Below are 21,422 nucleotides of genomic sequence, written 5' to 3'. Positions count from 1 at the left end.
ATTTAAGCCTCAAGCTAGTGCTGGAAATAAACAACAAGACAAACCGGTCCACGTGTTGAACGAAGGCGCGCGCGCTCGCTCGCTGGCTCGCTGGCTTGTTCCGCCGTCGTGCCTGCGAGCCAGCTTAAGTCTGCTCGCTCTCCAAAGCGCCGGGTACGGCTGAAAACGTTTATTTTTAACATGCGTTGACTGACTTCACAGAGAGCGATGTGAGTGACGGACGGAATGACAGCGTGCCAAACGCAACCACGCCTCGGGTTGTTTTGCTTTTCGCTTTCATGCCGTCTGCTGATATTGTTTCATAATGCTTTGCGCGATCATTTTTCTAGCCTGTAATTTTACTTAAGCAGATGGACCAGCACAAAAAAGAATTTTTCTTAAAGCAGTTAAGAATGAAGTTAAGAAGCAGCAATTTTTCTTTTGCATACTACGGTCACATATATAAAGTCAACAAATTGGGTTTTTAAATAATAAAGCTCTATTTTGCCTGTTTTCATCAAATGACCTTCCATTTTTATGTAAAGCACAAGGAAATCCTGGTGGCTCAAAAGCTTCCTTCCAGTTACTGCAACTCATACAATGCGATATTCATCACTTGAAAAGCTTAAAGTGCGGCTTTGCATGTGTTTTGCCGCGGATTATGATGCTCATTATTAGTTGGAAGTCCTTAAGGCATTCACGGGCATACTTATATTGACTCCATGCCATGCATTTAACATGAGACACACATTTCCCACCTTGGAGCGTAAAACTAAAAAAAAAAAAAGATGTTATTAGAAGTAAAGAATGCATAGTTAATCGCTTGCCGCTTGCTTCCATTTGTCTTCCAGGCTGCTTCATGTCGCCATCTTCATTCTTCTACTAATGGCGTCTTTAACTTTGTGTTGTCACGGCCGATTGAGGCCAATCATCGTCGGCACAAGTAATCGCCCGGCGTCGATAATAAACGATGCGGACTGACTCGCGTAATTCCTCGTTTCGAATATTGCGTGTATTTAAGCATCTTTTGAAAGGTCAACCGTACCGAAGGTCATCGTTGCACATCAGCGGCGAGAGGCGAGTAGCTAGCTGACGCACGTTTAAATACAAGCGACTGCTTTGAAGCGATTCCGATTTGGGAATGAAGTGATAATTATTAAAGAGCGCATTCTTTGATGCTCCAAAAGGATACATCAGGCAGGAAAAGTCCATCATCGTGAATGTCTGCGGCGTTTACACGGGCTCATTTATTATCATATAAATTGAACACGGGGCCGAGGCGTTTTAATTATGTTCCACGCCGCCTTTCCGGGCGCTCTTATTTATTTGATACGATTAGTAGCGCTCATTGCGACGGCCTCGAATGTCGCTGTAGCTCCGCTGTCAGAGTCCTGTCAGGTAACAACACATTGTAAAATCTAATTTTATGCTCAAGCGCCTCTGCTTCGGCAATTTATCGCAGCTATCGCTCAGCCGGTCCTGCTCGCTGCTTAGCCCCCCCACACAATCCCGAATGCCAACCCCTCCCTCGCTTGTGTCCGCCCACTTTTTCTCATTTTGCTGAGGCCTTTGAATCTCATTATTATTCCCAAACATTCACGATAGTGTAATCTGGGTAAAAAAAAAAAAGAAAAACGTCCTCCCCGTTTTAATAAGCGTACTGAAGATACTTTTATTGGCCACATTCTAAGGTACACCAAGAGGCAATTTGAAAATATGTCTACCCATATGGACGGCCATTGCAGACAGTCACAAGTAATTTCCTGAAGAGCAGATGGGGAACACAAAATTTAAGATTGTATACAAGTGTGAGTGGAGTTGTTGAAGAAAAGGAAATACTAGCGGAATAATATCAATATGAAAATATAATCAAATATAAAGCAAAGAAGAAAAATGTGACCATAATCCTGACGTTCTAATGTAGGGAATAAGCTTTTTAGTCACCATGAATAGTCTTTTTTTTTTTTTTTTTTTCTGAGGGAGAGTGAAGAGTCAATTCCTTTCCATTAAATTCTCCTCAAAACACAAATTCTAAGGTGTGTAGCGCAATTTAACTTCCGAAACAATGGAAAACGGAGTCAGCTGCAACGTCTCCGACATAAGTCTGTGCAAATCGAAGTAACTGCCAAGGATAAACAAAGTTCTATTTTTGAGCTGGCAAACCTTTTCCCAGAAAATTCACTCCTTATTATTCACGACTGCCATTTAAAAAAAATAAATAAGAGAAGCCGTAACCGTAGCGTCACCCTCGCGCAAAGTTCAAAACAAAGTCAAGGTACATCAGTGGCTCGTGCAAGCGGTGAAGCAAATATCTGCCAGGCGGGTCAAATAGAGTGATTTCTGCGGCGGGCTATAAAAACTCTGTTCCTACAGAGCAAAGTACACAGCTTCTTCATTCCAATGGGAGCAGCAACTCCCCGCCGGAGAACGTAATAGCCTTTCCACCTCAAGGCTTCGGCCAGAGTTTTATGTTGGCGTTCTTGGTGATGGGTCACTCGTGAAAGGGGGGGGGGGGGGTGTGCCGGCGGCTTTAATTTTCATCCCACGCACTTGTGAAGACCTTTTAATTTTACTGTCACCGGCCCGCCTGGGGGTACAAGCGCTGCACTTTGGGCGTAAAGTGGAAATCGCAAGGTTAGGTGATGAAATAAAACGTGTAATTGAGATTGATTTTTTTGCATCCATAACGCAATGGAAACAAGTCACCGACCTGACCCCAAGGGCTGCTGTCACCCTTTCAGGTGTCAAACTCGCTTTGCAGAAATGTGAACCTCATGTCACTTTTCTCTCAAATTGATACGACTGGGATGGATGGATGGATTGCCTTACGGAAACTGCCCATAATAATTCTCTCGTATCAAAACCAATGACCCTGTTTTTTCCAAAGTCATTGCAGTGGCTGCTAAATATAAAAATGTCCTACTTCATCTTCCAATGGACCCCACACACCACATTAACGTAGACAAATGAGAGGGGAGGTGTGGGTCAGACCATTCGGGACACCTCTGGCTCATTTCTGGAGCAGGAGGCGTCCACCAAAAAATAAAATTCTAGCACATTCCAATAGAAGCCGACAGCGTTCTATCTCTTCCTCAGACTTTCTGGTGGCACGAGAGAGGAGATTAATCCCCTCGAGGGGCCTCCGAGGAGGGGATGGGGGGGGTGCGGTGCACTCATGAGGATTAGTAAGAGTGCTGCCGGCACTTGGATGGGAAGGAGCGGCCAACCGAGGGACATTAACATACGCCCGCTGAACACAATTGGACATTAAAGGTACTAAAGGTGGGACGTTTTGCACGTTTGCAGACGGCTGTAAAAATCGGTGGCCAGGAAAAAAAAGCCACTCTAGCAGAAATAGCTTCATGACACAAGGAAATGGCAGCTCGCTTGGATTTGGAACCAGAAATCAAAAGCGAGGTATTACTTCAACGTCGTCGCTAATGACAACTTTCCTAGCCGGCCGTCCTTTTTGTGACATCGTACGGCCAGCATTGTAAAAACCAGATATTAATGTAGCTAGCTACCGGTGGGAAAATGTTCTTCCCCTCACTCGAGCTTTATGGAAAATATTCAGTGGAGGTTGATTTTATTTTGATCAAGTTGCAATGGCTGCAATCGCTCGGGAGGAAGTCAAACGTGTACTCGCTGCCAAACACGACAGCGGGAGTCCGTCGGGGAACAATTTGCTGAATGGAACAATAACGTGGCAAAGCCTACCGCTGATATCTTTACTGAACCACCTGGCCAGCAGCTTGTCTCATATTATTTCACTCATAATATGCTTTGGAAAAGAAAGAAAGAAAAAAAAAAAGAAACGTTGAGTCGCCACTGTTCCGCTCGGTGGCCCCGGTGTCAAATCAAGGTCATATTTTAAAAGGCGCAATTTTTCTCCAGCGTTTGCAGACGGAATTTGCTTCTCAGTATGTCCAGTTCATCTAAAATGCCGTTTGATGGCTCTTTGAACGATTAGAAGGAATTCAGAAATGAGCTACGCTTCTTTTCACCTCTTTGGCGGTTAATCCAATTAATGGAGAGAAATTGGGTCGCTCTCTGGGCTCACTTTTTCCACCATTTGACTTGAAAGCAAACGCTTGCAGATACTTTTGAAGCCACATGGCCTCTTCTGGAAAGAGCAAACGCAGACGGTCTTCGTTCCTTACGAGCATTTTGAGACGGAGTTGGCGCGCCCGTTCTTCACTTTCAGAGGAGTCGATGGAAATTTCGAGGTCGTCGAACGCCGCCGACCACTCGTGAAATGTGCTCCTCCTTATCGCAGGTTACATCCACGCCGTGGCTCCTCAAGATTAATTTGTCTTGGGGGATGAGTTCTTTAATAATTCATCGTGCGATATTTTGCCTGAAAATGAATCCTTATTCAATGTGCTCCGTCACATTGAATGAAATGATTGCTTAGCGGCTCATTTGGACATAATTATTCCTTTTTGAACCTATGGCGAGTCGCACAAAAATGTTACTTGAATTTGAAGGCGCTTTCTATAAAATGACAAAATAAATATACATCAAAAATAAATGATAGTAATCATGTATAAATTATCAAATAAAATGTAAAATGAATCATTTCTTTGGCAGAGACATCCCCAAATCCAATAAATAGCTTGTTGCTTAAAGGTTAAATGCAAATTAGCAGGGTGGAATGGTGCTTCCGGGCCACCCTTGTCTGTTTGACTCGAATATTTAACTGTCAAAAGCTGTTATACTGATCAAAGTCGACTTCAGCAGTGGAGACTTCTCATGACTGGAGGGCCACGTGTCGCGCTCTGTCACATGCCAGCCTAAGACAAACACTCCACAGCTAACTGTCACTTGACAACGGTGAGGGCCGGAGATTCCACAAACCAAGGAAGCCCCCATTCGGAACGGCAGGCGTGTGACATTGTCAAGTGATGGCGCTGATTTCCACTTAAATGGCGCAGGTTGGAATTCATTGTGGATGGCGTCCGCCGTCCGTACGTCACGTTCCGAGTTTTACCAGCCGTCTTTTCCTTGCTCATTCAAAAAAAAAAACTTTGGTTGGCATGTTGCGCGCAAAGACTGAGATGAATGAAAAAATAGAAATGCTTCATGAAAAGTCAACCTCCCGTCGGGTTTACAATCAAGTGTTAATATCAAATGGACTGTTTGTTCCGTGAAGCTCCTCAGCCCTTCTTATTGGCCCCGTTGAGTTGATCTGCTTTCTGCACTCTCTTTTTCATGAAGTGATGTTGGAGGCGGACCGCAAGAGCTCCCGGCCGGGTGCTTCTTTTCGGGGGAATTCGGTGTTTATTCAGGCTCTGCGTGTCGACAAGTTAGCAATCTAAATTTTATGTGTAGGAATGGGAGCGAAAACCGGGATGGGAGGTGGGAGGCAAAACAAATGGATTATCCTCAGGCAAAAGTCTTTGGCAATCTGTTGGCGCTCAGTTTCTCATTTAGATTTGTGTACAGCATCTTTTTTTTTTTTTTTTTTGCTTGTCGAGGAAAAAGTGCCCCTCCGACCGACCAAGGGGTGCCGCCATCCCCTCTTTCCATCTGTCTGCGCACTCTTCCGGGGGCTAATTAGCCTAATCCCCAGAATCCAGAGAGCAGGCTGGTGGCACGCGCCGTCGGTCCCAGGACGCAAGCGTTTTGCCTTCCGGTTAAAATGTGGCAATTAATTACCGCCTGCCCGGCTGCTGGTGGGAAGTGGGGGAGTCCCTGGCGGCTGCACGAAGGGGGGAGCAGTCCACTTGAGTCGGCAAGTAGAAGTTATTCTTAGGGGCTTTGTTTACTATTCAATTTATTAGGACAGTTTGTATCACAATTAAAAATATTATTCTTAGGGGGTTTGTTTACTATTCAATTTATTAGGACTGTTTATTTAAAAATATATTCTTTATTTTTTGTAGGGATTTTGTTCACGATTCAATTTATTAGGACAGTTTGCATAAAAATAAAAAAATATATATAGATACAGTACAGATATATAGTAAATAAATAAAACAATAATAAAGAAGATGCTTTTGGATTAAAGGTGGTTCTATTCCAGAACAGCAACACGTCCCCCAAAAAAAAAACCAACTTTACGACTCGTTGTAACCGATCATGATATCGTCTTCCTGGCGTCAATGGCGGCGTTTGTCCATGGGATTACATATACAGTCCATCGTATTGATTCGGAGCGTTTCAGCACCGGGGAACAAGGTAGGCTGGATTAGCCTTCTTAGTATCAACGCTTTGAATGATGGGCGGCATTTTAAAGACGGTAGTCACGCTTGAGTCAAGTCATTGGCAAACACTGGCGTTACAGTCAAGCGGCTGTTGTACTTTCCCACAACGTGGCACAAAACCTTCTTTAGGAGCGATGACAACGGTCTTAAAGATCTGAAATGAGAACACCTCATCAATAGATCTGCTTCACCGCGTCCAATTTCATATTATCAGACGAGGCTGGGAGCGAGCGAGCGGGATCTCATCCCAAACAAACAAACGCCAAGCTAGCTGATTTGCCTTGATGAGCACGCCTCCACGCAGACAGAGGTAACTCATTAACGTAATCACCCGCCGGCCGCATAATTCCCCCGATGCCGCTTTTTAAGCGACTTTCCGTTTCCATCCGCTCGTGGAGTTGATTACACCTTCCAAACGACCTTGACGGCGGCGGTGTCCCTCAGCTTTTAGCATTGGGCAGGAATCTTCAAGGCGCCACTTGACTTCCAGAGATGCGATTCCACCTTGGCATCTCCTCATTAGGATCTCTTTGCTCAACATTAGGGCCCTAAGTGCCTTTAATTGACGGTCATTTCTCACAGATGGCTTTGCCGTTATTTGCTGACGAGACCTGGCGCTTGTTAGCCTGGTGCACCTTTTTAGCCTTGAATAGATTGATCGATGCGGGGAAGCGTCTCTCAGCATTTCTTGGTCATTGTCGCCGTGTCTGCTTAGCCCCACGGGGGCCGTTCGTTTTTCTGTATATGCCGCGGCCTGAGAGGGGCAACAATTGTTTTGAAGGTGAGTCAAATGATAGTGAGTGACAGAAACCATTGGGTGACCTCATCACTCTCCTTCTCTGCATTAACCTCCTCCCTGACCACAAGTATTGATCCCTCTCCCTCATCTACGTACATGGTCTTTGGCACGGGTCGATCGGTGTCCGTTTTCCTGCCAAATCCTTGAGTACGTTTGACGTCCTTCTCGCAAATGAACGTTAGACTCACTCAATCGGGACAAGTGTTTGAAATGGTAAAGCGCAGGTTTTTGTCTTGCGTAATCACCAAATGAGAAGGAGCAAATGAAGAAATCAGCAGATGACTGACTCTGGCATCACATTTTATTCAAGGACATTGCTGAATTGATGCAGACTCTGCCTGTCATTTCATCTTTTGGATTTTCAACCTAAGCCCCGTTTGCCTCTTTTGGATCTCCGGCGTCACATTTCACTCGCATGCTTTGGCTTGATGGATTGTTTTGGGATTTTTTGACTTTGAGGAACAGACTATGTTCCCCCCGTCCCGTCCCGTCTCGTCCCTGCCTGTCACTCTCAGTTTTGCTCCGACTTCACTGCGTTGTCGTTCGATGTGTCTCGGGGCTTGTGATCACTCAGGACAGCGAAGGGGTCGTGACCGCACGACGTCATTTTTAAAAACGATTTTTGGGAATCGCTCCTGTGACTATTTAAACACGGCGTGCTAGTGCTAAGATGGAAATATCCGCATGCGTCTTTAATCTTGAGCCAACTCTTCCCTTTTTTGAACAGCAGCGGGAATTTGGCAGTCGGCGTCTGACCTCCAGGCACGCTAACAGGCTAACGACGCGCTAATGTGTCCCATTACACCCGATTTGCCGGGAGGGCTTTTCTTTTTGTAGAGCATCACACTGCTGGTGGATTTCAGATGGGCGCCGTATAATGATGCGTGCCTTTCTTCCCCGCTTCATAAAAGATGGAAGGAAGGGAGCCGTCCTGCTGAGAGTCATTAGGAAGGCCATTTATACCACGCTTTTCTTATTCAGACGAGGAAAGGCACAAGGTTGCGCAGACGGGGCGGGGGCATCGTTAAAGTCTTCCCAGCATCTGTTCGAGATCGCATAATTACGAACGAATTCCGCGTCGGATGAATCAAAATAAGCGATTGGATGCATTAAGCACTTAAGGATGTCGCCAAGAACAATGAGGAAGATATTTGGGCTCGCGTGAGTGACGTTGCCGTGCATGAATGCAAATTAGCACGATGGCACGCAGGAAGCCATTTTCCGCCTTTCCCGGTAGCGTGCGCTCGACAAATTGAATCCGTGGCTGATTTCAATTGTGCCCGCCGCATAAGCGCTTATTTATTCATTGCTTTTCTCTCACCTACATAGCATCAAATCGAACATTTTTTTCGTATGGCGCCCGTCGAAAGCTGTGAACAATGAGATTCCCGTTTGCGCGTTTCCCCAATGAGAACTGGAATGTAAATCTGCCACTTGGTTAACGTCCACATAGGAGACGCCATTGATGGGTTGTTTTTTTTTCCCTGACTTATTTTAAAAGAAAATTATCCAGTATACACACAAGCATACACATTCATACACACATAATACACAGTAAAACTTGAGGGTGGAATTAGTCATGTTGAATTTTGGTACAGATTGGGGTTTTTTTTTGTTTTGTTTTTCACCATGTAAAACCGCCACCATCATGAACTCGCTTTTTCGAAAAACACTAGTGACATAAGTTTGGTTGTGCCGTTTTAGTGTGTGTCAACCAGTTCTCCCGTACGCGCTATGTAAGGTTCAGCTCGGCTCGGTTGCCGTGGTAACAGTGGAGGAAGCATGACAGGAGTATATCATTTTAATTAGGCCATAAGCGAAATAATCCATATTTGGTTGATAACCCATGTAAAACATTGACGGCGGTGCTGCTGTTTTTGTTAGCAACAACATTCTAATAACCCGGCATGGAGTCGTCCTCTTCACAAAGTATTTGTTGATTGTGAGGTGGCTGCTTTGCAACATCTGCCCCGAACTAGACATTTTCTTGGCAGAGATATATTTATTTTTTTTGCTCGTTCCAGTAAAGTTGTGCAGACTTGTTGAATCCAAGCTGATTTGGTGACCCCGTACCTTGCCGAAAGCCTTTCGCTCGACTTTGAGGGAAGTTGCCGTCGAAAGGCTCAAACAAACTTTGGAGCCCAACGGATGCTCGTGATGAAAATTTGATGCCTTGTTTTGGGATTCTTTTTGATTCTGCTCTGTCTGAGGCTTGGTATGCAGCAAACGGTGTGCAGTCCTTCCGCCCAACCCCAATGGGTGATCGCTCCATTACCAGGAAACGGCTCAAATCTGTCCACTGTTTACTCTGTCTTGTTTGCGCATGAAAGAAAAATGGCAGAAAGAAGAATCGGAATGAAAAAGCTGTCGGGAGAAAGGAATGCGACGCTATCTTGGCATTAAAATTCAGCCCGTGCACAGTTATACGCTTCATCGAGTACAATGGTCATTGTTAATTAACGCAGTCGCTGAGCATGACAACCGACGGGACACGGAGACGTATCTGCAAACTGGGAGGATGAATGTGATTTGGGGGGACATTTATACAAAATGAAGAAATTCTGCAGGAATTCCTGTGTCGTTTCACCGTCAACCGTAGATAATGGTGCTGCTCGCAAAATATAGTCTGTATAGGTCACGTGAATGTACTTTGGCCATAACATTGGAAACTTCATAATTGTAAACTTTAAATTGTTTTGGACTGATCACGGATCCTTGAGGTACTCTACAAGTAACCTTCAACTACAACGAAGGCAGCAGTTGTTGCGCTTATGCTTAGCAAGAAAGTACAAATGGCTCAGCGGTCATTCCTGCGTCAAAAATACCATCGAGGAATCGTGTGAAATACATCGTGGCCATGGCATCTATTTGAAAAGTGTTTATTTGAACTGGGAACGTACACCGCCAGCACAACACAAAACAAAAACACCTCCGCCCGAGTTAATACCCCGCAGCCAGCAGCCTCATCTACCAAAAGGAGCAGTCGGGTTGCCACAGAAAACAAATGGCCTCCATTTTTTCTTCTGACCCGACGTCAACGCGTGGGACTATATATCCGCCTCGTGCGGACGACTTAATCAAAACGTTCAAGCGGCGCACAGTAGCCACCTCATGCCCGGCCGGCCGGCCGGCCGCCATCCCTCCTGCCAATCGCCACACTTTATTTTGCAGCATAAATTAACAAGCAATTGATAGTTGATACGTCTGTCATTCTTAGTCGTAACATTTTGAAAATAGGCACCATCAACCTTTAAATGCTCATTAAAACATCCAATTCAAATATTTTATTTAAGTAGATGCTTTATTTTGCTCCATTTTTCCCAATTGCTGATTGCTTCCATGTTTAAATCATTCAATAATTTCTCATCTCAAATATTCCATAATTAACTGCGTTGTAACTTTGCGTACATTGAATAGGCGCTTTTACAAGCGTGTTTAACAATGCGACATTTATGGCCTCATCAGCCACAAATGGCCCACTTGCTTTATTTCCATATGCATGACGCTTGCATGTTAAGCGTTTTAATTGCTTTTGGCTTCTTCGTTTGCTTACATTGAAGGGAGGGGGTGAGTCGTTCTGGGGATTCGTGTCCTCCTTTGTGGCTTTTCTTTGTGTATTTAAAAGTCAGTGTCCGAGTATTACAGAGTCAAACATCTCAATGCACATCTCAAGTAATCACTGCCCCCTTCCCCACACACCGACTTTGTTGCTAACCAAAACAGCAGCACCTATCAGGTCACAAACAGTTCATATATTGTTTCATATTTGTCCTTTCACTTTTTGCACCCCTAAATGTCTTATTTTTGCAGACTCCGCCCCAAAAATAATGCTTTCCTCCAAAATGCAATATATAAAGAATGTGTGCAAAATGTTTCTTTCACCCCACCCAAATGATTATCTCTGAAAATATGAATGTATCATTCTTCCCTCATGGAAAAAATACACTTTTATTCTCTCGCTCTTTTTTCTTTTTTCTATCCAGTGTGGCCTTCAATAATAATTAGTTCTTAATCAAGCGCGACATCTATTTGGAAGTGTCCATTATTGGACACTGTGAGGAATGCTGACCCTTCTAACATGCATCACTTGCCTAATTAGTAATTACCTCAGCCAATACGATTCATTTTATCTGCCAGCGGGAACACTTTTAATGAAATCCGTTACCTTGATGCACTCGTGTCATTTTTTTTTTTTTTTGCTTGTTTTTTTGTTCCCCCCATCCCTAATAACCAACCTCAGTCCAAAATAAGACGCCACGGTTTTGCTCAGCAAGACTAAAAAGAGCTTGTCACAATATTCATGCTATTATGATTAGTGAAGCCTGAACTTAAAGAATTGTGCCGTCGTGACATCTCGGGTGCCAATTAGAAGATGCTCGTCTGAAAAAGAAAAGGAAAAAAAGCAACTGAATGGGGTGACAAACATCACATGGAGAACGTGACTCCTCAAGATGTTTGCATCGCTAACAGTCGCGTCATTATCTTTCCAAGCAGAAGCAGCAAAGTGTCTTGTCCCCCCCCCACCGCCTTCTTCACAGACAAGATTTTTTTTCTCTCTAAGGCCTTCACTCATTTTTTGTTGCGGGCCAGCCACATGGTAGTTTTGAGTTCCTTCTTGGATATATTATATTATCATACGCACAACAGAATCCAGCACACACAAAAAAAGTTGAACATTTTTTAACATTTATTTTCAAAGTGAGGTTTTAAAAAATGTTGAAGGACAATTGACAATTTTGCTATTTTAACAACACTGAGTTGACAGTGAGTTTTTTTTATTTCTTTTTTGTCGCCAGAGTGATTTTATAGCCAGCTTGACGACAACGACTATTTAGTGAGTTAAAAAAGTACACGCGAGGAAGCCCGCGGCCAGTCGCAGCTGTCGTTGGATTCCCTTAGAAGTGTAGATAAAAGCAAAATAAAAAAAACCTTGGATTTAATTGCACGCAAACAGGAAGCAAGTGACTCTACAAAACGCTAAGGTGCTGCTGGCAGGCTGTCGTTGAAGCGGCGAGCTGCTGTGAAATGGCTTCTAAGAAACCACAAATTGCTCGGGTTTGGCGCAATTCGGTTGAGGGACTGGAGCGGAACCAGTGATTACAAAAAGTTTCATTGTAATCTGGCCATAGTTACTTTTCTCAAGGTCAACATTTGTTTGGACTGACGTGGGACGTAGAAGACAACTACTCGAATATGGGCGGCCCGGTTTCAGAATGAACTCGTACAGATAGTAACTGGGGGGAAGACCGCTGGGCACCAGTCGGGTTACTGCTGGGCGCACTCAAATGAGGTGCGTGCGCAAGGTAGGAAGGAAGGAAGGAAGGAAGGAAGGAAGGAAGGAAGGAAGGAAGGAAGGAAGGAAGGAAGGAAGGAAGGAAGGAAGGAAGGAAGGAAGGAAGGAAGGAAGGAAGGAAGGAAGGAAGGAAGGCGTCGCATTAAGCCGCCGCCGGCTACCGTGAGATCTTACAAGGCCCGACTTGTAAATTAAGACGGACGTCTTGTAAGTCGGCTTTGTCGGGAAGACAGAAGGGGTGGCGTCTGGAAAAGGTCAAGCAGACAATGGAGTGCTCGGTGCAGTAAGTGACAACGTTAGGAGGAGGAGGAGGAATAAAACCAAAGCCACTCTGAAGTAAAATTAGATGAGTAGAAAGGACGTTATTGGAGATAAACTTCATGTTGGCCTAAAAATAGCTTGAAATGAAGGTCTTCTCTTTCAGCCAGTTACTGAATCAAACTAGCCTCGCTCATTCCCAAATTGCTGTCTCTAAAACGGCTATCGTCCAAAATCGCTACGCTAACAATTGGGTCCAAATGGTACGCGAGCCATGAGCAAAAAAAGAATCTTTTGATAACAGCACAGTGTTAATATTCAAAGGTAGCATGAGACTACAGTGGCTTACAATGATATTGAATCTACTTGTTTTAATGAAAGCCCATGCCTGCTTTTTCTTATGCTAAGCTCATTACAGCGGTACTCGACAAACGGAGTTTTTTTAGGTCCCACCGCAGTTTTTTTGTTTTGTTTTTTTGGTTAACTGGCTGCCCGCCGCCCCCTCACGCCGGCGACCGTACAAAGAGGCTGCCCCTTCCTAATGGGCTCTACTTGCAAAAGCATACACGCCGCCAACATCATCTCATCATCTCCTCTAAAACCTGGAAACATCAAGCAAGTGAGGGTCTCTGATGTACCCGAGCTAGAGACCGGGTTCCCTCAGCAAACACTGATTGCCCGGGCTAGCTAAGAGCCCCGATGGAGAACAAAAGCGTCTTTCTTTGAATGCCTTTTTCCCCTTTATGTTTGATTTTTAATGCAGTTGCCATGCTACCAACAGGAATGGAGGATTCTTGCGCAAACACAGCGGGAAGTCGTTTGGCTTACTCCTTCACGTCGTCCGTGCCCTTGTTATTTAGTGAAATGGCCCATGAGAAGCAAACGGGAGTACTGTATTAAAAAGAAGAAGAAAAAAAAAATCCCCTTCAGAGGAGAAAAAGCACATTTGATGGAATTAGCCTCGCGGCTTACGTGGTCAGCATGCAGGGAGGCTACGCGGGACATTAACGGAGGATTAACTCGCTGATGCCGACGTCTTTATGCGTCGCAACAAGCCTGCCAGGGGAGGGGGGCGCATTTCGCGGTGAAAAAAATGTCAAAATGTAGCGTTTCGATGCATCCGCAATGAGCTTGTACGTATTTGCGATCCGCACCAGATGATGTGTAACATTTTGAAACGCGTTGATTGCCCAGGACGCCTGAGTGACATGCACATTGTTTGCATTAGCGACGAGCATTACGGGGCCCTCTTAACGTAGCGCAGATGTCTCATTAAATTTGCATCCAATTACGTAGCCATTGCTTCAATTGATCCTTTCATCAGTGTAGATAATACTCGCTGATTGCAGACTATTCGGCCGCATGCAAATCCTTTGCGAGCGCTCTTAATGAAAAGCAATTAGCTGGATTGACGCTTGTTCCGCGGGAAAAGTGAGCCGGTTTTGCTTTAATGGATGAGCGGCAGTCGCAAAGAGGTTAAGGCCCCGTCCAAAGTCAAAGCGGATCTCGACTGCACCTGGAATATGGCGATCGATTCACTCGGGTATTTGACGAACGAGAAAGGTTTCATTTGAAAGCCAAATTGGGCTAATCTCAAGTCCCGCTGAAAGCCTTACCATATCTTGAAACCCTATTGTGAGTGTAGATTTTGACCATAATGGAGGCTTGAATATCGCGATCGATTCACTCGGGTATTTGACGAACGAGAAAGGTTTCATTTGAAAGCCAAACTGGGCTAATCTGAAGTCCCGCTGAAAGCCTTACCATATCTTGAAACCCTATTGTGAGTGTAGATTTTGACCATAATGGAGGCTTGAAACCCTTCTAAGACGGCAGACGGACGGAGCGGCGCAGAAATTGGGATTGAGTGGAAGCTTCTGGCTGGAAATTGACATTGACTTTCCACCTCTGTGGCGATCCATCAGCCAAGAGACCGGAGGCACTCCCTGCTCTCCTCGTGGCTCTATTTGTTACCGTCGGCTTGAAAAAGGGAGCCAAGAAAACATGCGGGGGTGAAAGGATCTGGCTCGGCCTTTGTGACGTTTGTGCTTTTGGAGTATACTTTTTTTTTTTTTGGCCTGAAGAGGCTTGTCTTATCCGTTCCTTCTCTCTGGGGGAAAACAAGAGGGCGAGTCTTCTCCAGTCGACTCTCACAGTTGATTAGTAACTCCGGCTCTGGCCCGAGCCTCGGGGGTCTTCGCGCACTTAGCTCCCAAACAGACTCCAGCACACAGGCAGCTCCCCGCAGACGTGCGATTTGAAGGGATTCGCACAACCTGACATTTGCGCCGCACCTCCGTCAATGAGGGCTTGATTAAAAGGGCCGAACGGAAACAGAGGCGGCCTTTGTTCTTTTGTCCTCAGCCCGGAGTTAAATAGGACTTAGGAGGCCATACCTCCGCTGTCAAATTGAGCTTCCGCGTAACATCTGGGAATAGATAAGGACGCCGCTAACGCGGAGGCAAGAGGGAGGGAAAATCGGAGCTGCTGCTCGGGTGTATTTCGAAAGCGTTTGAAGGGAAGCCGGGTTTTTATCTGGTGGCAGTGAAGGCACCGCGCAACGTGGCGGGATCAAAAGGTTGAAGCCAATTAACAGGCAAAATACGAGGCGTCCTTGTTTGGAATGTAAAAATTGTTGCATGTTGAAAAATATCCTCAAAACCAGAATAGCACAATGCCTTTCTTGTTATTGAACCGGAGGGAGACAGAAAAGCAAGGACCAAAAGAGGATAGATACATAGTGGGAATCCATAGGGTCACCTAAATGCAACCTTTGATGCTAGCTACAACCTAGCTAGATAACTAGCTAACCGGCTCATTTGAGCTAGGTTGTGGCTAGCCTCTATTTGGAGGACTAAACTGTTTCATAATTTCAGAAACACACCTCAGCCTTGCATCACAACTCTCGGGATGACAAAAAAAAGAATAAAAGTAGTACGGCTACGAATCAGCGCGATGAGCATTTCACAGGGCATATGCTCACAGCAGCCGTTTTGCCCGCCACTTTGCGCCACGATATGAAAACACCATCTGTTGCCTGAGCTAGCGGCTAGGCTAGGCTAGGCTAGCCGGGGGCCGGATAGGGCCCCGCTGTGTCCCGGGATTATTTTAGTGGCGGGTTAGATCCTCTCTATTAGCCCCCAGTGGCTCGGATTATTTGGTAATCATCATCAAATGTGAGCGAGCGAGCCGCTAAGCACCTGCGCCTCGGTTTAAGTCTCATTACTTTAAGCCATCGGAAAACTTGGGCATTGCGGCTTGGATTAATTCAAGGGGGAGGGAAAAAAAAAGAGCCTCTTTACTTCTTGTGATATACAAAACCTGTTTACTGCAGAACAGATGATTACAGGAGACACAAATCCAACATCTCGGAAAATCAATCTGTCGTTTTCTCGAGGTAATGAATCGACAGAAAATGGGATTGGATTGGCGTGCGAGTACCCCGGCGAGACCGCTCGTTTGTTTAAAAGAGCAACGTGGGCCACGAGTTACGGCTTTCCCAAGATGCCGGGAGGGAGGGAGGGTGTTAGCTTTCGTCAAAATGATGTCATTACAAAAAATGGTTGGTCAAAATAAAAAAAAAAAAGGTTTATCTTTTCAAAATGGTTCAACCCAACTCACCAATCAAGCCGCCGACGTAGCTTAAAAATCTACATCGGAAAATAACGGTGTCTGCATTTATCACGTCGATCTGCGGGAAAGTCAGCCGTCAACAGGCCGCATTAGCGACATGTGGATGGGGGGGAAAAAAAAAACGCAGCCGGCCCAGGTGTTCCTGAGACGAGGAAATGAAGTGAACTCTGCGTTGAACAAGCGACACTGATGAAGTGCTTTACAGTACCACGTTGATAAAGCAAATTGATCCTTCCCCGGCCGACGAGACAACAAAGTGATGAACGGCTTTCATCAATACAGATAAAAATCGCCAGCGACGCGTCATTAGCGCCGCTCGCCCAACAAGGTACAAATGAATGGAAACGATCTGCCTACTTCTTTAATAGGCCTCATATTTCGCCCCATTATTTTCCCACTGGGGAAGGCGACTGAGGGAAGGCGGGCGACGACAAAAAACAGAAATTAAAAGCACAGCATGCAAAGAGGCAAAACGCGAGTCCTTATTGTCTCGGGAAATTAGAACGAGCAAAACCAGACCAAAGCGCCATCTGGCCTTGACTTAGATCAATGTGCTGTAAAAAGCGGCCCAATCAATGGCGGGCGACAAGTCCACCTTGGATGCCCACCATTACCCAGATGGCACTTGGGTGGAGGTGCGCACGGGCGAGCGCCCTCTGCTGCTTCCTGATGGATTTGAAATGATTCAACATATTTCCAATGTGCTGCTTAAATGGAGGTAACCCAAAAAATTGGATTCCTCACATTTTCTCATGGCCACGCAATTCTCACGACTCCAGTCATATCAGTCCACCTAATATTGTGACTGGATAAATAAAGTGTATTTTAGAAACAAGCCGAGCCGTGCGCTATAAATCTATTTTGTTTTGCGCTCGGCTTTTTCTTCTTTTTTTTTTTCTTCACGCCCAAATTTGACATTGAGCACATTCTGCAACCTTCTCCCACACAAGAACGCAGCGGTGATGCAATGATGGCAGTCTATAAAAAGCAATGGTGTGACTGTGCCACTTCAAGGTACATTTGTCTCAGCACCTTGACATTGTTCTTTTTGCCTTTCAAAAAGAAAAATACAACTCGTCTGTCAAGTTGGGTTCTTTTTGTGCTTTTTTTTTCCCCACTCCCAAAAAAATGGTTTGAGATTGAAGGGATGCCGAGACACGGCAATGTCAGAGAAGTCGAGGCTCTCCGCAGACATGGGCAGTCAATCATCGTCGATGTGTTTGTGCTGCGTGTCAGCGACACGACGCTCACTTTGCACTGTGCTTTTTTTTTTTTCCTCTCTCGCAGATGGAAATTAGCATACAAGTGACGAGTCTGGCCTGTTGGAACGCAACTTTTTAATTGGAATGTTGTAAAAAAACAAATCCAATTGACAGTAGCCTTTTTCATAATTGTATATTTGACTACATCCTAAATGTAATTTGGCCTTTTTTTTTTTTTTTAAACTCTCTTACTTGAACTACAATTTCAGGATGGGTTTTTTTGCCCATTTTCTTTTCATCCAACGATGCAATTATGCAAGATGTCGCTGCACAATATGACATCTGGGACGCAATTATCTGGACAAAATAGGCATTGTGACGCTTCCGCTCTCGGCGTGTAAATGCAAAGCAGCTTGTCACTTGTCCAAAAAAATTCATCCCGGCCAGAAAACAAACGTCAAGCACCGTGACTGCACCGGAGGGACGTATCGATCCCCCGCTGTCACACCAATGCTCACATTGTGCGATTTTGTTGAGTGATTGCAGGGACGCGCAAAGCTGACTTGGATCTTTGGACTTGATTCAAATCCCACACCTGAACTCTTGAGATGGGGGGTTCGGATATGCGCTTTGGAGGTCACATTGCGCCACTTATGAAGTGATGCAAAGACATTCGGTTACTTTTGAGCCAGCGTCCAGTGACGGGATCATTTGATATGGTAAATAAAAGCCCCACTCACCTATCCGGATGACGTGAGGCATCCCGCACGAGTATTGAATCCACACGAGACACGCGAGCAACCACGTCCAGTATTCCAAAGTAGTCCCAAAGTGCCAAGTGTGCCGCATGCTTGTAAAGTCACCCGATCCACTTTTTCCCCCCTTTAAGTGTGGAAAAAAATTCCCCCCCACCCCCCAAAAAAAGAGCACTTAGGAATTTCGCATCAGGACCGAAATGTCATTGTGACCAAAGTCTCCTCTCATCGTCGCTGTTGCAGCATCTTTTTTCTCTTCCGCCCCCCCCCCCCCCCTCCTCGCCCAAAACGTGCTTCGATTAGGGGGGAAAAGCGCTACTAGACTCCACCAAGTGCCGTATCGCGTCTGCGTCTACTTCCGAGGCAATTGTGAACTGCTTGCTTTGCGCACACTCTCGCGCAACTTGCACACACGCACGAAAAGCGGCGCACACGGACGAGTCAAAGTGATCCGGCCAGGTCAGGTCCAGCGCTCCTCAAGGTCTCAACTGCTGTGCCGCGATGCTCAGGTGGACGAGCACACACGCGCGCGCGAGCACACACAAAAGGCGCCTCTTCTTCGGTTGGGGTTGCGCGCGCACGGACCGTCAACGCGCGGCCGACGCGGGCTGCAGGTGGTCCGGCCAACGTGCACGCGTGCGTGACTACTCGCGTGCGCAAAGGACGGACGAGTGGCGCAGATAGAGAAAGAGAGAGAAAGAGAGAGAGCGAGAGACGTGCATGGGGAAGTCCGCTCAGCCGTGGGTGCTCGCGGAAAGTGGCTGTGTGGGGGAGTGAGTGAGGGCTGATGCCTCTTGATTTGTTGTTTTTATTAAAGAAATTACAAATATTTCATTTTGGTCACAAGTCCATTTTCTTCAATTTGGATCTTTCTCAATTGAAAGAAATAGAAATATCATCCAGCCCCCAAAACACCAACACAAATTTTGGAAAAAGTAAAATATCACCACAGTCTTGTGCTGTAAAAAAAAAAAAAAACATAGTAATGACCTGTTTTCTTGCTTGAATTAATTGTGCTGCTCCTTCTGAATGGTGCACCTTGGCCACCAGAGGGCAGTATAGAACACGCAGCGATGATACAAACTCGGCAAAGACTAAAGCAGATAACCTGCAGTCATATTATTATTTCAATATCTATGAAATAATGTATGCCTTGAAGTATTGTCATATTTTCTGTCTACACGTGTGTACACTGAACCTATGCAATCCCTCCATTCATACCTTCAGCCACCCACCTACTTATCTCTCCATCCATCCATCCATCCATCCATCCATCCCTCCATCCTCCCTATCCCTCCATCCATTGAGACATCAGTAGAGTGAATAAACATGACGGAGTCACTTTATATTCCACCTAATACCGCAATTGATATTTTTTTCCCCCCGTTCCGATTTGCAATTATGTCGAAACAAAACAATGGCACAATTCAATCTTTGCGCTTAGCAGAACATCATTGATGAGATAGCGTTGCGGCTCATTGCCTTTATTCCTCTGTTTGGAAGGCGGAGGTGTGGTGGGATGGACGGGGGGGGGGGGGGGGCATCATGATACAAACGGGAACAAGCCAGACTGACTGCCAATGCATATTCATGCCCCCCCCCCAACCCAAGAACAGATTTATTGCCTCTTGGCACAATGTAAGGACTATCAACGTGAGTTATGTGGCCCGGCTCTCGCATTATCGAGATTCATTGACTCGCTGCTCTATCGGACGCAAAAAATGGACACAGCTGCGGCAGAGCAACACACGTGAAGTGACTGGAGTTCATTTCGTCATTATTTGGTGCTAATGGAAGATGATACTTACAAGATGTGTACGGAAAAATAGAAGAAATAGGGGCACATGCTTGGCACTTCAACAAAGAATAAGAACAATGAATAAGCAAAAGTCATGCACTTTCACTCCAATGTTGCTGAGTGCCGTGCAAAAAGGTCTACTCCATTTTAGTTCCTTAAAGTAATGTTCATTCAAAAAAGGATTTTTTAAACTCCTTTTGTAACTCCTAAAAAATATTATTGTTTTAGGAGTTGCAAGGTATAAAAGGTTAGAGTAAGTTCAAGTTTAAAAAAAAAAAAAAACTTTTTTAAAGGGTTTAAGAAGGACCATTTAGCTAAAATGTTGTTGCTAACATCACTTGATCTGATCCGTTTAGCAATCTCACTTTTAATGATAGGTGGCAGGAACAGAAAAAAATACAAACAAAACATCTCTGGCAACAAATATCCTGTGTGAATGTTGCTTGCGGCCGAATCAACATACAACGGCATGGCTCGCGCTCAAATGCTCGCCGTCACTTTTACAAAAGCGGGCCGGCGATCGATGCCTCATCTGGCAAGGTGGTCAGAACTAATGGCCCCAGAAACATGCGTCTCCATTGTGTGGGCTGGAAACGCTGACAAGAGGAGTACTTAGTCCGCAGGATCGAGATGATCAATTTCCAGGCGACACCTTTCTTCTGCACATGAAGATGCCGCGCCGGCTTTTGCAATTATTCCAAAGGGAAAATTGCTGCTATTCAGTCTGGTCTTTAAAAAGAAATGAAATGTTCTCATTGATTTCGCCGTCAGTTCAGAAAGTGTGAATAGAAAAGCCAAAAATCGAAGCGTCAATGCAAATTCAATTGTAAGACTGAGGTGCTTCGATAAAACCAGATAAATACATTTTTAGTTTTACTTTGGCCATACTTTTGAAGAGGCACGGCGTGCTTGCTTCAAGTTGTTTTTCACTTCCGTGTAAACTTTACGATCGAACCCAGTCAGAAAACATTTAAACAGCAAAATCTTCAACCCAACTATGCTCAGTTCTAGCAAAAAGCAGGGCTTATAAAAGCCACTTCTTCTTTTAATCTGTCTGTGTGACGCCGCACAAGAAGTCAACTTCTTAAACAAGCTGACACTTGTGTTGATGCGGAAGGTGACAAGGCTTCCAAAGCAATCTTCCATATTTGTCGACTTCAATGACGTACGCTCCAGTGGGCGCTTTCTGACACCTTCTTGGAACTAAAACATTTCACGTGTCCCGTAATTGTCATTGGTCCATACGTCGTCCCGGCCGCGGCAGGATTTTCTCGGCTTTTTTTTGGGGCTGGGCGCGCGCAGATAATTAAATGTCAATTCTCCCTCTTCAGCCGCACCGGGGCGGCCGTGTCGCCGTCTGCGCTGACAGATTGGAGCATTGGCGGCAGCCCGGAGCGGCCTTATGATTCAAGGCGAGGTGCCGCCGGCGGACCAGGTTATGAGGAATTGGCCCAATTCGCGCGCTGATTGCGACGTTTACCGGCGCCGCTCGAGATGTA

General features: G+C 45.4%; 1 protein-coding gene across 2 annotated transcripts in view; it reads right to left on the bottom strand.

Annotated features, from left to right (window-relative positions):
• The window catches only part of grik3 (glutamate ionotropic receptor kainate type subunit 3), a 45,924-nt gene extending 27,694 nt beyond the window's left edge, over positions 1–18,230 (bottom strand). For both annotated transcript variants that reach the window (XM_085917605.1, XM_085917607.1), the window contains exon 1: positions 18,111–18,230. In XM_085917605.1, the coding sequence (XP_085773731.1) occupies positions 18,111–18,219 (109 nt within the window). In that variant the 5' untranslated portion in view covers positions 18,220–18,230. The remainder of the gene's footprint in view (positions 1–18,110) is intronic.
• Between the last annotated feature and the right edge of the window lie 3,192 nt (positions 18,231–21,422).

The sequence above is a fragment of the Syngnathus leptorhynchus genome, chromosome 8 (genome assembly GCF_054491065.1).
Source record: "Syngnathus leptorhynchus isolate UIUO chromosome 8, UIUO_Slep, whole genome shotgun sequence".
NCBI classification, from domain to species: domain Eukaryota; kingdom Metazoa; phylum Chordata; class Actinopteri; order Syngnathiformes; family Syngnathidae; genus Syngnathus; species Syngnathus leptorhynchus.
This window is presented reverse-complemented; position numbering and strand designations above follow the sequence as displayed.